Consider the following 14582-nt stretch of genomic DNA (forward strand, 5'->3'; position numbering starts at 1 on the left):
CATATCCTCCTCCATAGGCTATAAAAATCAGTTGGTGTCACTGGGCAAGCCCTTATGTAGTTTAAATCCTAACTCACTGACAGACTTCAGGCTGTTAGGGTAAATAATTCCTCTGAGTATTCCAGGGTAAACTTTGGAGTTCCCCAAGGATCTGTGTTGGGTCCTTTGCTTTTTTCCTTGTACATGCTTCCTCTTCAGGGCATCATAAGCAGTGATGGTGTTAACTACTACTGCTATGCAGACGGGGCTCCCTCACCCTACCTCGCCATGAGTCCAAAGTCCACTGCAGCCTGTTTCCTCGGCCTGAATCCAATCCTGGAGTGTCAATAGCTCCAGTCCTGTCCTTCGCTCCATGGTCATGGACTGCTTCAGCTGTGTTCCTCCACTGCCTATGCCTTGATGCTGTCTGGAGCTCCAGATCCATCATCCGGCTCCTCTAAACTGCCCACTATATCATTTGGTCTATTACTATTCCTGTTAGCATTCACCTCAGCTGTAACCTCTTCAACCCATTTTATTTGCTGTCTACTACTTTACACTAGGCTGGCCAGTGGAGGATGGGCTCCCCCTCTATAGCCGGGTTCCTCTCAAGATTTTTTCCCATTGGGGAGTTTTTTCCCGCCACCGTTTGAGGGTTTTCTCCCCACAGGGAGAAGGCCTTATGCCTTATGTACCTGCTATTTGGGGGTTCATGTCTGGTGTTTGCTCCGTTTGCTCGTTTTGCTTTGTCTCTTGTTTTGCTACTCTGTAAAGTGTCTTTGTGACAGTTATCTGTAAAAAGCTTTATACAAATAAACTTGAATTGAACCTTATCTTCTCTGTTTCTCTTTCCATGGGGCTCCCGCCCCTTACCTCGCCCTGATTCCAAAGTATGGACTATTTTTATACCCAGGTCTGGGTTTCGAGGTGCTGTGGAGGCCCTGGCATTCTCGTGCAGTGGTGTACCCACCTTGGGGAGGAGTCCAGCATCCCACTGCCACTGTCATCACTGGCTGTCCAATCCCAAAAGTCAGAGCAGAGATCCCCTGGAGTACGTACACCCAGATACCCACCAGTCCCTAGGTAAGGAAGAGAACCGCATGTTTCATCACTTTAAAGGAATAGTTCAATTTGTTGACTTAGTGGATGTTTTCAATTAGTCCAGGCAGTTTTTGTGTGTCATTAAGGGTATTTTAGATACAGTACTTGGAAATGTTTCTCATGACCAGCCTTGGCTGCTGTAGTGGCATCAATGGGTTCGTCATTTAAAGCAACAAAATACATTTCAAGTAACTCTAAAGCAGCTTGTACAGTGACGTCATGTCTCCAGAGGTTGTATGTGTGTATACATTATATTGATATTTATTCTACTGTTATTATATATGTATATATATATATGTGTGTGTGTGTGTGTGTGTGTATATATATATATATATACACATACATACTAGGGATGTATCCGAATCCGAATATTGTATTTGGGAAGGCACGAATAATGTGATGGAAACAGATATTTCTTCTACCCGAAGTTTCTCGTTATTATTCAGATTCGGGAAAAAAAAAAAAAGTCAGCTCCATGTCAAGTTCTCATAGCCTCTATCTAATGTTACACGGGCGGGGGGGGGGGGGGGGGGGGGGGGGGGGGGCAGTTACACACACCACTGCGCTGCAAAACGTTTAATAAATACGTTCTATGCGTCAGCCATTATATTTCTTCAAATCGATTCATATCATTGTGGATGGCCACTAGATAAAAATGCCCATTCTGTTTGCAACATAGGACTTTGATTTCACTAACTAGTCATTTCATTTACTACACATTATTGAAAAGTGATCGCTATATTTTGTAGTCGTCCCCACCGAGTCAGCACACAGCATGCAGCGGGCTGAGAGCTGATCGTTCCCGTCTATCACTCAGGGAAACTCTCGCATCAAGGAGGAGGTGCGGGAGCTAGCGAGACACAAGCCTTGTGTGGCAGCTGGATTTCTTTCTAACGCCCGCAACCAATACATCAAAATCAAGCTTAGAACCTGTAGTTTTTAGCTGTATGTGCTAATTTGCGCCATAATCAGCCAATTGCAAGCCAGGCTTAATAGCCCAATCAGTGCCTGACCTCACAAATATTCTTCTGGCTGAATGGAAGCATATCCCTGCAGCAATGCTCCAACATCTAGTATAAAGCCTTCCCAAAAGAGTAGAGGTTTTTATAGCAGCAAATGGTGGACCAACTCCGTTTTAATTAGAGCACGACCGATACCAGATTTTTGGGTCCGATGCCGATCCCGATTTTGGAGAGTCCTAGCCCACCGATTACCGATGTTTTGACCAATATTTTGTCAAAAAGTGCAACATTTTCAAATCAATTTGAAAAACTTATATTTTATTGAAGTTTCTATATTTAAGAACATTTAACTTATAAGCAAACAAATAAAAATAAAAATAAACACAAAGAACTTTTTAGATAAAAAAAAGTAAAAGATATTAAATTAAATATATTAACATCACCTTTAAGTGTGTGAAATCAAAATAACTCCACACCTTGCTTTTACTCCTTTCTTTTCCAGCCATCTATAAAAAATTAATTTTAAAAAATCAGTTTTCCAGTTTCAAACATGTATTTTTATGAATATTATTATTATTGTTGTTGTTATTAATTTGTTATAATTATGTCTTAGTATCTATTCTCAGTACATTAATTATATTTTCTTATTTTATTCCTACTACACGATCTCAAAGAGTAAGACTTTATCTACCGAGCTTCCCTGCCCATTCGAATTAGGCGGTGAAAATAACTACAATGCGCTCTGAGGCGTGACTAGATGACACACTCGCTCACAATAACGCATTAGCTATTGACACAGTCTTATTATTTCTAATTATATATTCTCAGTAAGTTAAATGAATTATATTTTCTTATTTTATTTCTACTACATGATCTCAAAGAGTAAGACATTGTCTAGCGGAGCTAAAGAGTGAATCAAGTGTAACGTTAGATGAAATTAAATTGACTGGATGAAATACGTGAAAAAAACTACAATGCGCTTTCGTGCAGGTTACCCGCGCTAACTGTTGGTTGATTCACTTCTCCAGCAGCAATCCTTCTCTCATGTTATCACGACAAAGTTAGATAACATGGCTTAAAATGATTCATGTTAGAAGTGTTTTATCTGCGTCTGGTTAGCTTGCTACGATGACGCGTGACTAGATGACACACTCGCTTGCAATCACGTGTTGGCTATTTACACAGCATCATATAGTAGCTAATATCATTATCTCAGATAAAAAAAAAACAAATGTGTGATACATTCAATCACCATTTTATTTTACCTGGTTATTTATTTGAGAATACAGCGATGTCCTCTGGAAATGTAGATCCTACGCTGCTTATGTGCTCACTGCCACTTCATAAAGGCTTGCTAGCCAGCTAGCTTGCTAAAGTGAACCAAATATGTTAGCTAGCTCGCTCGCTTGATAATGAGGATTGATAAACATAGTGGTCGTATAAACGCATTTAATTAAAAACTTTCACTAAATATACATACCTTTATTGCGGCAATCGAATCTGTGCAGACAAGTCTTGCAGTGGAGAATATTGGATGAGGCACGAGTGACAAACGTCTTATTAGAGAAGTAGCGCGTCAGCTGCTGCAGTTCACACTTGTATTAGAGCTCCCTCTACTGGATAATTCTAGTAAATAGCAATTACAACGTTCGAACAGACAAGTACAGATAAATAATCATTGTTTTTTTATTATACTTATTAAAAAATCAGGGCACATCGGCGGCATAACTGCCGATCCCGATGTCGTCAAAAAAGTCAAATAATGACCGATATATCGGCCATACCGATATATCGGTCGGGCTCTAGTATTAATGCACAGAATTTTAGATGAGATGTTGGAGGTCAGGTGTCCACATACTTCTGTCCATGTAGTGTATTAAACCCTACTGGTGCCCATATAGTTCATCCAATTGAAACCATTCAAGTTTTGCCTTATTCTGAAGAATGTGCCCTTCGATTCAGAACACTTCTCAAGGCCATAGACCAAGCCTGAAATTGATCAATCCAAGAATTAATGTTGTCACTTAGCATCATATGCTATTTTCATATACTGAAATATGATTGGCTCTCTTTCCACCATCTTTGAACATCGAAACTTTTCCTTCGCAATTTATTTAGGCAGTTGAACAAAGTTTTCTGATTCAAAATGGCATCTTGATCAGACTTATGCTTCATGAGAAGAAGATTTTTTTAGGTACTATTTTTTCAGATGGAACAATGGCTATGAATGCTACTGTAGATATACTTTTATTTATAGTGGCCATATTTCTCAAGCTATGAACACCATTCAAGTTTTGTCTTGTTCAGAATGACCCGCCCTTCGTTTCTGACCAAGTTTAAAGGCCAAAGACCAAGTCTGGAATCAGATCAAGAATGAGTATGGTTACTTAGCATCATATGCTATTTTCATATACTGAAATATGATTGGCTCTCCTTTCACCATCTTTGAACATAAAAAACTTCTCCTTCGCAATTTAGTTAGACAGCTGAACAAAGTGTACTTGTTCCAAATGGCATCTTCATGAGATGCATGGTTAATGAGTAGAAGATTTGTAGGTATTATGTTTCAGATGGCAAATAATGCTAAATAGCCTCTTAGTTTATAACAGTCATGTTTTTCAAGCTAGTGACACCATTCAAGTTTCATTTTGCACAGAAAGACTTGCACTTCAATTCAGAATGTTTCAAGGCCAATGACCATGCCTGGAATTAATTACAGTGATTTTAATAGACACGCCCAATATGGGGTAATTTGATTGGCTCACAATTAAGTCATATGTTGATGCATGGACTATTTAGCTAGGGACTGGTACAATGATGGATCACACCAAATCCAAAACATGGACCGGATGGATGGTTCATGAGAAGATTTTTTTTGTGTTTTTCAAAGAATTTGAAATAGCAGGAATGTAACCTGCACATTGTATTGGCCCAATAATATTATTTTTTTCCTTTTGAAAAGGGGCTTCTAATAGTTTTGCATGTATGTAGGTCAAACTGTTCAAAAGTTATGAATCTTCAAAGTTATAAATGTTTGAACATGCTCTATAGTGCCACTATCAGGTCAATAGCTGCCATGTTGTAATATATCACAATTTCACACATCCCTAACATGCCTACCAAGTTTCAAGAGTTTTCACCACACTGTCTGAGAAATAAAAGCGTTTTCCCTGGAGAAAAAAAAAAATTAAAATTAAAACCGCAAGCGACGTTGGGATGGGTCCAAGCATTGGCACTATTACGCCCCCTACGGAGCGATTTTAAAATGGTTTTGTCCTCATGATCATATACCTTCACCCAACATATCTATTGAATATCATGATGATGGTATAAAATATTGATAACTTACGGCCAATTTTGTGCTAAGAGACGCTGTCGGATTACTTAGTTGCGTCGTCATGGATGTGTCCTAGCTGCTTGCCGTAAAGGCCTTTACTATGTCATAACACTTAGATGGCATGTCGTAACACTTAGATGGCTGGCCTGTATGCAGAGCTGCAGTGCTTCCGCTAGGGATGTATCTGAATCCAAATACCGTATTCGGGAAAGCATGAATAATGCGATGGAAACAGATATTTCTTCTACCCGAAGTTGCTCGTTATTATTCAAATTCGGGGGAAAAAGAAAAAAAAATTCAGCTCCATAGCCTCTATCTAACGTTACACAGGCAGAGAGAGAGAGAGGCGGCACCAGTTATACACACCAACAAACTTTGAGCCACTGCGTTGCAAAACGTTTAATAAATAAGTTCTATGCGTCAGCCATTATGTTTCTTCTAATGGATTCATATCATTGTAGATGGCCACTAGATAAAAATGCCCATTCTGTTTGCAACAGGACTTTGCTTTCACTAAGTAGTCGTTTCATTTACTACACATTATTGAAAAGTAATCGCTATATTCTGTAGTCGCCCCCACCGAGTCAGCACACAGCAGGCAGCGGGCTGAGAGCTGACCGTTCCCGGCTATCACTCAGGGAAACTCTCACATCGAGGAGGAGGTGCGGGAGCTAGTGAGACACAAGCCTTGTGTGGCAGCTGGATTTTTTTAAAACCCCTGCAACCTATACATCAAAATCAAGCGTAGAACCTGCCGTTTTTATCTGTATGTGTGAATTTCCTCCATTAAAAAACCCCAGTCGAAATATTGAAAAAAACGACGTTTTACCTTGTTTTTCAGTCAATATTCATCCGTTTAAGATGTAGCATGCTGTATGTATCAGTCATAGGTCTTGGCTATAATGAATATGAAATCCATTCATGGTAACAGTTGCCACCAAGGGAAAATATGAGGACATCAGATGGTTTGCAGTCTATCCAAACTTAGTTCAGTAGGGGAAGACAAATAAATAAATAAAAATAAAACAGGCAAAAAAAGTTAATGTAGGCTACTACTGTTATGTAATTACTGTTGTAAAGTAGTAATTCGCGTTTCCCTAGCAAACTGCAGTAACGTTAACACATCAAGAAACGCGAACGCAGCATCATAGGAAATTTAAGATTATTCCCTTCAACTGAAGGATAGCCTATGTTTCTATATATCTTTACTGAAAATAGTTTCTAGTTTAGTTATAGTTTCCAAAATCAAAGTCAAAATGGCGGGCAAACAATATGGCGGACATAGGTGATGCCAATGGCAAAGTTGTAGAGCGCATTCAGATGCATCAGTCAATGAAGTTTTGTGTTGATCTGACTTATGGTGTGGGGGTTATGGCCTTTTACGCATGACCCTTTGTAATAGCGCCATCATCTGGCCGACATATGTGATTTTTAGTGCCTGAGTAGTGGGGGGCAATAGGAACCCACCTTCCAAATTTGGTTGCTCTAGGACTTATGGTTGCTGAGCCTCAGACACTTTTAGCAGAGAAAAATAATAAGAATAATCCTAACAAAAACAATAGGGTTCCAGCAGTTTTGCAGCTTGGACCTCTAATAATAATTTTTAAAAACTGCACAAAAACAATAGGGTTCCAGTAGCTTCTGCCTGACCTTGGCTGGTGTTATCCATCACTTGGGCGTTGGGATGTACCTAATCAATCGCGCCTATGGTTGCAGGTTGTCTTCGATAGGCTACTGATAACAGAATTTCTGTCAAAGGAAGTTTATTTGGGAAATTGTGAGTGCCTTATGGTTAAATGATGTTTTTAAATCGAGCGAGTTGGGACGACAGATCACTACACACACTCCTGCGAGTGGCATTACAGCGGGCCAATTGAGACAATTTAGTCAATGTGAAAATGAAAGCATTATGGAAGACAGAGGTTTAGACTATTTTGGCAAATTAAAAACACAAAACAGGGCGTTCTAATCATTGAAATTACCTTGTATTTGACATATAGTACTATATTTAATCCCTGAAACACATACTTTGAACCCATACTTTTAAGCTACGTAGTTTGCTTATATTTAGCTTTTAGGCTACTATTCAATTTATATACAGGAAGTATCTTTCCAAAAACTCCCACTTCACCTCCTAAATCTAATAACTTTATAAGATAACTGGCAAGGGGATACAGTTGTATAGTGACAGTTATTAAAATGACTATCTTTTTTGTTTTTAAATCATGTTTTTATTGGATTGCCTTGCTAGACTGGACTACTTTTTACTGATTATTAATTATAATGCTAATGATAATTTCACTTTTAAAAAAATAGAATTACTGACAGAAACATAGAAAATCATACAGAAATTAAATATTGATTGTTCATTAATTCTATTGTTAGTCACTGATTACTTGGAATATTCATATTCATACTGCATATTGATTATTTTCCCTTAGTATTATCTATGTAAACTGAATACAGACACCCCATAATTTAGGGGAAGATTGTTATTTACTTGAGAAAATTGATATTGAAAAGAGATTTAATTAAAGAACTGGTTATGCGAGAGGATTGAATTGAGAGAACTGACAGAATTTGACTATACTGATACTAAAAGATTTAATGGGAAACAAACTAATTTCTGTCAAAAGTGCCATGAAATTGAGTTCGAATATTAGATTTTGTAATAAGTTAGCGTTCGAATATATTCGAATATCATTTGCTTATAATTCACAAAAATAAGCTGCTCATTGTCGGGCGCAATATGCACGTGACGCTCCCTCCAAACTGGCCTACCCGTTATTTTCCACAAGGGGGCAGTAGAATAGAGGACATCGGTGAACTTTCATACTAGGTTACTACATCTGGGGGCCTCATTTATAGAACGTATTTTAGATCAACTACGTAGCGCGTAGCCTACGTAGAAAATCACGTCAAAGTAGTGATTTATAAAATTTCAACATGACTTGAGGTAGAGACAAGTGTTGACGTGCACGCAGTTCATTTTATAAATGAGCCCCCTGCCGTTTCTATAGCCTAATGCGCAAATGAATAAAGAACTTTCTCGTGGATGTAATTTGCCACAACTCAGCATTTATTAATCACAATAATAGGGAAATGATTGTTTATAGGAAATCCCTGTTTATTTCTTAACACAAAAACTATTCAAACGGCTAATACCTGTACTAAAACAACATAAATTACTTACTCTGTTTAGTTTGTTTAACTTCTTTCATCATCCAATTTTATCAAAATCTTCAGAACAGAAAGGAAACACAGCCTGCCATATGGGAACATTATTTAGCCTAAATTGTTAGCTGACCAGTAACGTTAGGTGTCCATGGAGCTGAAAGTATCACCGGAGGTTATTGGCACTAATTTCTGAAAGCGAGGATCAAGATAGCTTGCTACATTTAAAAGCAGGATGGTTGTGGCGAATCATGTTCATGCACGCAAAGTTCATTTCCTGTGTTAACGTTACTTCCCAAACAGGGCTTCTACTACCAGCTAGTGGGACCAACTCCTCCGATGCTGCTGCCATTTTCACCGTTAGTTTTCAATATTTTTGATGTGACAGACGAAGTAACGTTAGCACAGGAAATGAACTTTGAGTGCATGAACATGATTCGCCGCAATAAATTAAAGCCTGTATATTTATGTTAATTACAAAACGCGGAATCAAAAACGCGGGATCCAAAACTAATATTCTAATGCTCAAATTTTGGTTCGAAGAGTTTTCGAATAGTTTTAGAACTTCGAATACTTTTTGACAGCCCTAAAACAAACTACACAAATGTATCCAGCCAAATGTCTGAACCAATTGGAAGAAGCAGGGTGTCATGCTAATAGGTTTTCTATGTGCTCCCAATTTAGCAATACACTAATGCATCCCAATTAGATGTGTTCCAAAATTATTTTTCCAGTTAGCACACATTACAGGCATTTAGCAGACGCTCTTATCCAGAGTGACTTATGCTGTATCCAATTATACAGCTGGATATATACTGGAGCAATGCAAATTAAGTACCTTGCTCAAGGGTACAACGGCAGTGTTCTACCGGGAATCGAACCTGTGACCTTTAGGTTACAAGATCAAATCCTTAGCCATTTTACTACACTGCCACCCCCATCAGTTTCAAATGGGAGCACTGTCGAGCCGTGAGAAGGGATTACTGCCAGCCCTGATGTGAATAGTAATTAAACTGTCAAAATGTTAAAAGCGGGTCAGCTCATATTTTCACTACAGCATAAACCAGCTGCACAAAGGTGGGCCCAGCTAGTCATGTGCCAGGGTTGAAAATGGGCTGGCCCCTTTTTACCCACTTTTTTTTTTTTTTTTAACCACTACAGCACTGGCCATGATATAACTATAGTAATTTAAGAGAGATACATTGTGGTAAGTTATTTCTCTTCATCAAAAATTTACACATCACTAGAATCACATGATTGCTGATGTTGCTCAGTGGTACCTGTGCAAAGGGACAGTCTCTTCTGTGGACAGCTGCAGAGACGTTTGTGATTGGCCTTGAGAAAGCATACTGGAGTTTCTAGTTCCAGCAGGGGCTCTGGCTGGCTGTTCTCCTTTCTCGTAGACCAACCCCACTGCAATGACAGCAGCAGTGAAATATGCAGTGCAATGCTATCCACAGAAAACACCTTAGACTACCATAAAGCAGCAATATTTCATCTTTCCCCTGGAAAGCCGTTGGATCTACTGGGCTTTGTAGCTACTTGCCACTTAATTGATCAGTTACCAGCAGTTACTCACCTGGTTTCTCATGTCTGAGAAATGTGCTTCCAATTCTAAGGTGAAAACAAAAAACAGGCCACACCTTGTGTCTCTCTAGTTAGAGACTCCTCATTTAGTGGATGGTTGAATTTTTGGTGTGAAACAGCTGAATGTAAATGTAACATAATGCAAGCAACTTGTCCCACCTCTCTCTTGAATCTGTGGGAGGCAGTGAGGAGGCAGCCTTCTATGCAGGCTCTGGATGTGGCTCTGGAGGAAGTCCAGATACTGCAGCATGTGGACCAGGGTCTCCTTCTGCAGGGCATTACAGGAAATGTGTTACACAAACCAGAAGCACATATGAGACCTGGGCAAGAAAAGCCACCGCAGCAGGATCCCCGAGAATTTACACAGAAAAACATATGAGTACTAACAAATCAATAAAGGTACAATCATAGAAATTCAGTTTAATTTAATGTTAATTGTATAGTCCGTTTCACAAAGGGCATTGTCACAAATCACTTTTAGACGTTTCTTTTCTAAATTAGCAGGGATATGTTTTACTTTTGTCTGCAGGCCTGCTGTATATCAAATGACTGTATATCACTTGACTCGGTTCTGATATGATATACCCACATACTGTGCTCTGCCAGTACAGGGATGTGGTATGAGGGCAGAGAGTGCAAGGAACACCAAGAAAGGAGAAAGTGAGAGAGCAGAGCAGAGGGAGAAATTAAGAGAGGAACCTTAGTGAGCACATGTCCATTGGCTGGCAGAGAGATAGGCAGGAAGCCAACAATCTCTTTCAGTCTGGTATTCCAGCTGGAGTTCCATTCTCGCTTTACCTTCCTACTAAAAACACACACACATTCATAGCAGCTACTTAATCTACAACATCATTGTCATTGTTATATGCATAGAATTACTTTCAGCATTTAGCAGATACCCCTCTCCAGGGCCACTGAAGGTTATATATATATATATATATATATATATATATATATATAGGTTATATATTAACATACAATCCATTTATCACTTACAGCTGGACATTTGATACAGGTTAAGTACCTTACTCAAGGATACAACAGCAAAGCTACAGCTGAGAATTGAACCTGCCATCTCAAGTTACAAGAACAGTCTATCGTCATTTAGTTCAAGATCACTGAGCGATAACTACGAGTCTGTTTTGAAAACTGCAATTATATTCAGCAGCTATTGCCAGATATGCGCAATGTGTAAATTCCATGTATTGTTTTCTCCAGGGAAAGTTTGAATTGACGTTTTAGAGGTAACAGTGCTTTACCTTTTCCTGCATAAAACGTCTCTCCCCGTTGGCTGCGGTGCCATTTCTTCCTTAATATCGCTATGGAGGTATCATCTGTTGCAACACGCCTGTGCAGTAACGGAAATCTCTCAGGAAATTCCAGGGATTAATCAGGTTCGCGAGGTATCTAAACTCTAGTTAAAATAAATCTACGATAGCTAAATTCTGTCCCGAATTGAAAACTACAATTTAGCTAATACAGCTAGTAGCTAGCAATATGGAGGCAGACAGGTAGTTTTCCACAATCAGTTATCTAATGTTTTGACCATAGCAGTTTCTTTGTTGATATTATTATTTTACTTATTACGTTTTTATTAATTTTGTCCGACCTGTATCCTATTTTCAGGATTTACCAGTACACCAGAGAAATTAGTTACAAATGTCGACTGCAAAGTGATCGGTTGGTTGGTAGAATGTTCGTATTGGCTCAAGTCTTGAAAATGAGTACCCAAAGAATTTGATTTGCCCATCGTTGATGACGTATTTATCGGGAAATTTTCTGTGCTGTCTAGAGGGGAAGTACTAGCAGCGATTGGTTCCGAACGTTGCTGTACGGTTGCTGTGCGTAGCGAGCGACTGAACATCTACATTAGTCTGACGTAACGCAAGCAAACACCTTGCCCATATATGGAATTCCGGTTCAAAGGGAAATTTCTCTATGGAAAAAATGAATGGATTTTCACATAACCGTCCCTGTCACCGTCTGTGATTTAAGATGGCGTTTAAAACTTGGACGTTTTTATCCGGTCACATTTCTCTCTTAAATGGCACGGGATCCGCTGAATTCCGATGTCGTTTTTCAACCGAAACAATTATTTTGCTAACAAAAAACTAACACTGCTGCTCATGTTATTTACGTCACAGCTCTTGAGGTTCCCTGGCAACGCTTGTGAAGCGCAAGTAGCCTATTTATATTAAGATGTTTTCAACGATATATACAACTGTAAAAAACAGAAGAATGTATAATTTATTACACTAACGGAAACAACAAGAAGAAAACGGTTTTCGCGTGTGTATCGAAACAGCTCTATGTGTGATGATGTAATTGTGCGACGGGTCATCTCAGGTGGCTAACCACTTAGCCGTTAGCAATTGACTTTTTAAAATGACACAGAATTTTTTTATATACAAAAAAAACGTCCAAATGTCATGTCAATTTATTTTAAAGGAATTCGGAAATCGCCATTCATTTGTCCCATAGGGGCGTTGTCACAACAATTTCATCCCCCTACAAAGTTTATCCCCCCATTCACTTCCGGGGTTACGTTTCCGGTTACGTCAATCTCTGCAACAACGTCAATGATATTTATTTATTCCTGTATGTGTCAGCTAGCTAGCGATGCTTTTGTGAATATATCATATCTTGATTTGTATATATACATTGAACCATGATATAGCCTACATATAGCTAGCGAGACAGCTAGATAGAAAATCCCTAGCTAGCTAGGAAGATAAAAATATGGTTTATCTTCCTAGTTAGCGCGCGATCGATCTAGCTGTCTCGCTAGCTAATAATGTTATCTAACTTTATTTGTCTTGCTAGCTAGCGACCTGTAGTTATGTCTGTCTAGCTAGCTAACATTATCTAGATTTCTTGCTTGCTAACTAGCTATTAGCTATCTATTTCTCTAGATTTCTTGCTGGATATTTAGCTATCTGCTTTGCTAACTCTCTAGCTAGCGATCTATCAGTCTACCTAGCTCTGACGCGAGCTTAGACTGTAGGAAAAATAGCAAGCTAAGCTATTGTGGCGACCCTGGGGTAGCTAGCTAGGCAATTAGCTACGATTGGCAGCTAGCTACAATTGCCATTGCTGGCACCATGTAAATACTTGCTTGTATATAGCTGTGTGTAGCTAGGTGTAGTTAGCGTACTTTTGTGTGTTAAAAGTGTAGATATTCGTGTTACGTGTGCTTGTACAGTTTTGTTGTGTATCGCGTCTCTTGTAGTAGTTATTGAGTTTCCCCCCTGTTCCCTGCCGACTTGTGTATGTGTGGCAGCTTGGAGCTGGGTAGAGGCAGGAGTGTCGGCGATTGGCTGAACAGTTAGAGATAGGCAGCCAATCAGCGGCTGCTCCGGCAAGTAAAGTTATTTGCATAGCCCAGACAATATAAGGGGAGACTCCGAGCAGGGCGGGTCAGTGTGTGTTATGCTTATGAGCTGTAACTTTCTGAGAAGCAAACCCATAATCCTTGTTAGGACTGCTGGTGTAGGACGTGTGCTCGGGTTTCTCTTCATCGCGCACAAATCTTTAACCTCACACTTAACAGGTGTGAGACGGGGGGTTTGTGGGTGTGTGGAGTGTAATTGGAGCAGGTGTCTCTCCTTTCTTTTCTCCTTTTCTCTCTCTGTCTCTCTCTCCTCTGAAGGTCTGGCGGACCTTTGGGCTACGCTAGCCTTGCTGGGCCTTCGCCCTTGCTCCTTTCTCCCCTCTCTTGCTCTCCAGGCCGAGGAGCAGGTAGATAGAGGGACCAGCGGACCTCCTCAGACTCAACAGGGGAACAACGTCCAGCGCCCCTGCTGGAAAGGAGGTCCCCAGGCATAGAGGGTGCCGTGTCTGGGCCCTAAAGCCTACCTATCTCTGGTTCCTCTGGGACAGACTATCAATTCCTGAGCGCGGTCCTCTTTTCTCTTCTTCAACTGCTACAGCCCGGGTCCTAGCCTGGGGGAGAGGGAGGATGACCACTGCAGTGTCAGGGATGCGCCGCCACAACGCCGTCCGGCTGTGCTACAAGGCGAACAGAGAAGATGGGAGCAGCAGCATCAGTCAGAGCCCCCCTGGTGGTACAAGGGGCGAATGGCGCAGCCGAGAGGGGCGCCGTGGAGGCAGCAACCACCGGGGGGAGAGTCAACGCTGCTGCCTCAAACGCTACAGCACAGGCTGGAAGAGTGACAGGTTTGACCCGTCTGGAATTTTCTAGGGTGGTGCTTCAGAGGGCAATGGGCTTCTCACAGAGTGACCTGAATTGCTTGGTGAAGGTTCCAGGCCCCTCAGACATTTTTGAGGTGAGCTTTAAGAATTCCAATGTTCTGGAGAGGTTCTGGAACCTCTTTAGAGGTTCCAGGGTACCCCTTAGTAATTTTTCCATCAAGCCGCTGTCCGACACAAAAAACAAAGTGGTCACTGTGCAGTTTTATAATGAAGCTGTGCAGGACCACGAT

At 40.3% G+C, this 14582-nt stretch overlaps 2 protein-coding genes across 11 annotated transcripts in view; one reads left to right on the forward strand and one right to left on the reverse strand.

Annotated features, from left to right (window-relative positions):
* The window catches only part of LOC118235095 (basic helix-loop-helix and HMG box domain-containing protein 1-like), a 70095-nt gene extending 58183 nt beyond the window's left edge, over positions 1–11912 (reverse strand). For 6 of the 8 annotated variants that reach the window (XM_035432100.1, XM_035432104.1, XM_035432102.1 and 3 more), the window contains exons 1-5: positions 11400–11427; positions 10840–10945; positions 10300–10408; positions 9834–9966; positions 950–1058 (exon numbers count right to left, since the gene is read on the reverse strand). In XM_035432100.1, coding sequence (XP_035287991.1) covers positions 950–1058; positions 9834–9966; positions 10300–10408; positions 10840–10859 — 371 coding nt within the window. In that variant the 5' untranslated portion in view covers positions 10860–10945; positions 11400–11427. Of the gene's footprint in view, positions 1–949; positions 1059–9833; positions 9967–10299; positions 10409–10839; positions 10946–11399 lie in introns of all 8 variants that reach the window. The other 2 variants (XM_035432098.1, XM_035432099.1) reach the window with 2 other exon arrangements.
* A 702-nt stretch (positions 11913–12614) lies between these two features.
* Positions 12615–14582, forward strand: part of LOC118235201 — a 37605-nt gene continuing 35637 nt past the window's right edge. For all 3 annotated transcript variants that reach the window (XM_035432338.1, XM_035432341.1, XM_035432340.1), the window contains exon 1: positions 12615–14316. In XM_035432338.1, coding sequence (XP_035288229.1) covers positions 14169–14316 — 148 coding nt within the window. In that variant the 5' untranslated portion in view covers positions 12615–14168. The remainder of the gene's footprint in view (positions 14317–14582) is intronic.

Source organism: Anguilla anguilla, chromosome 9 (genome assembly GCF_013347855.1).
Source record: "Anguilla anguilla isolate fAngAng1 chromosome 9, fAngAng1.pri, whole genome shotgun sequence".
In the NCBI taxonomy this organism is placed as follows: Eukaryota; Metazoa; Chordata; class Actinopteri; order Anguilliformes; family Anguillidae; genus Anguilla; species Anguilla anguilla.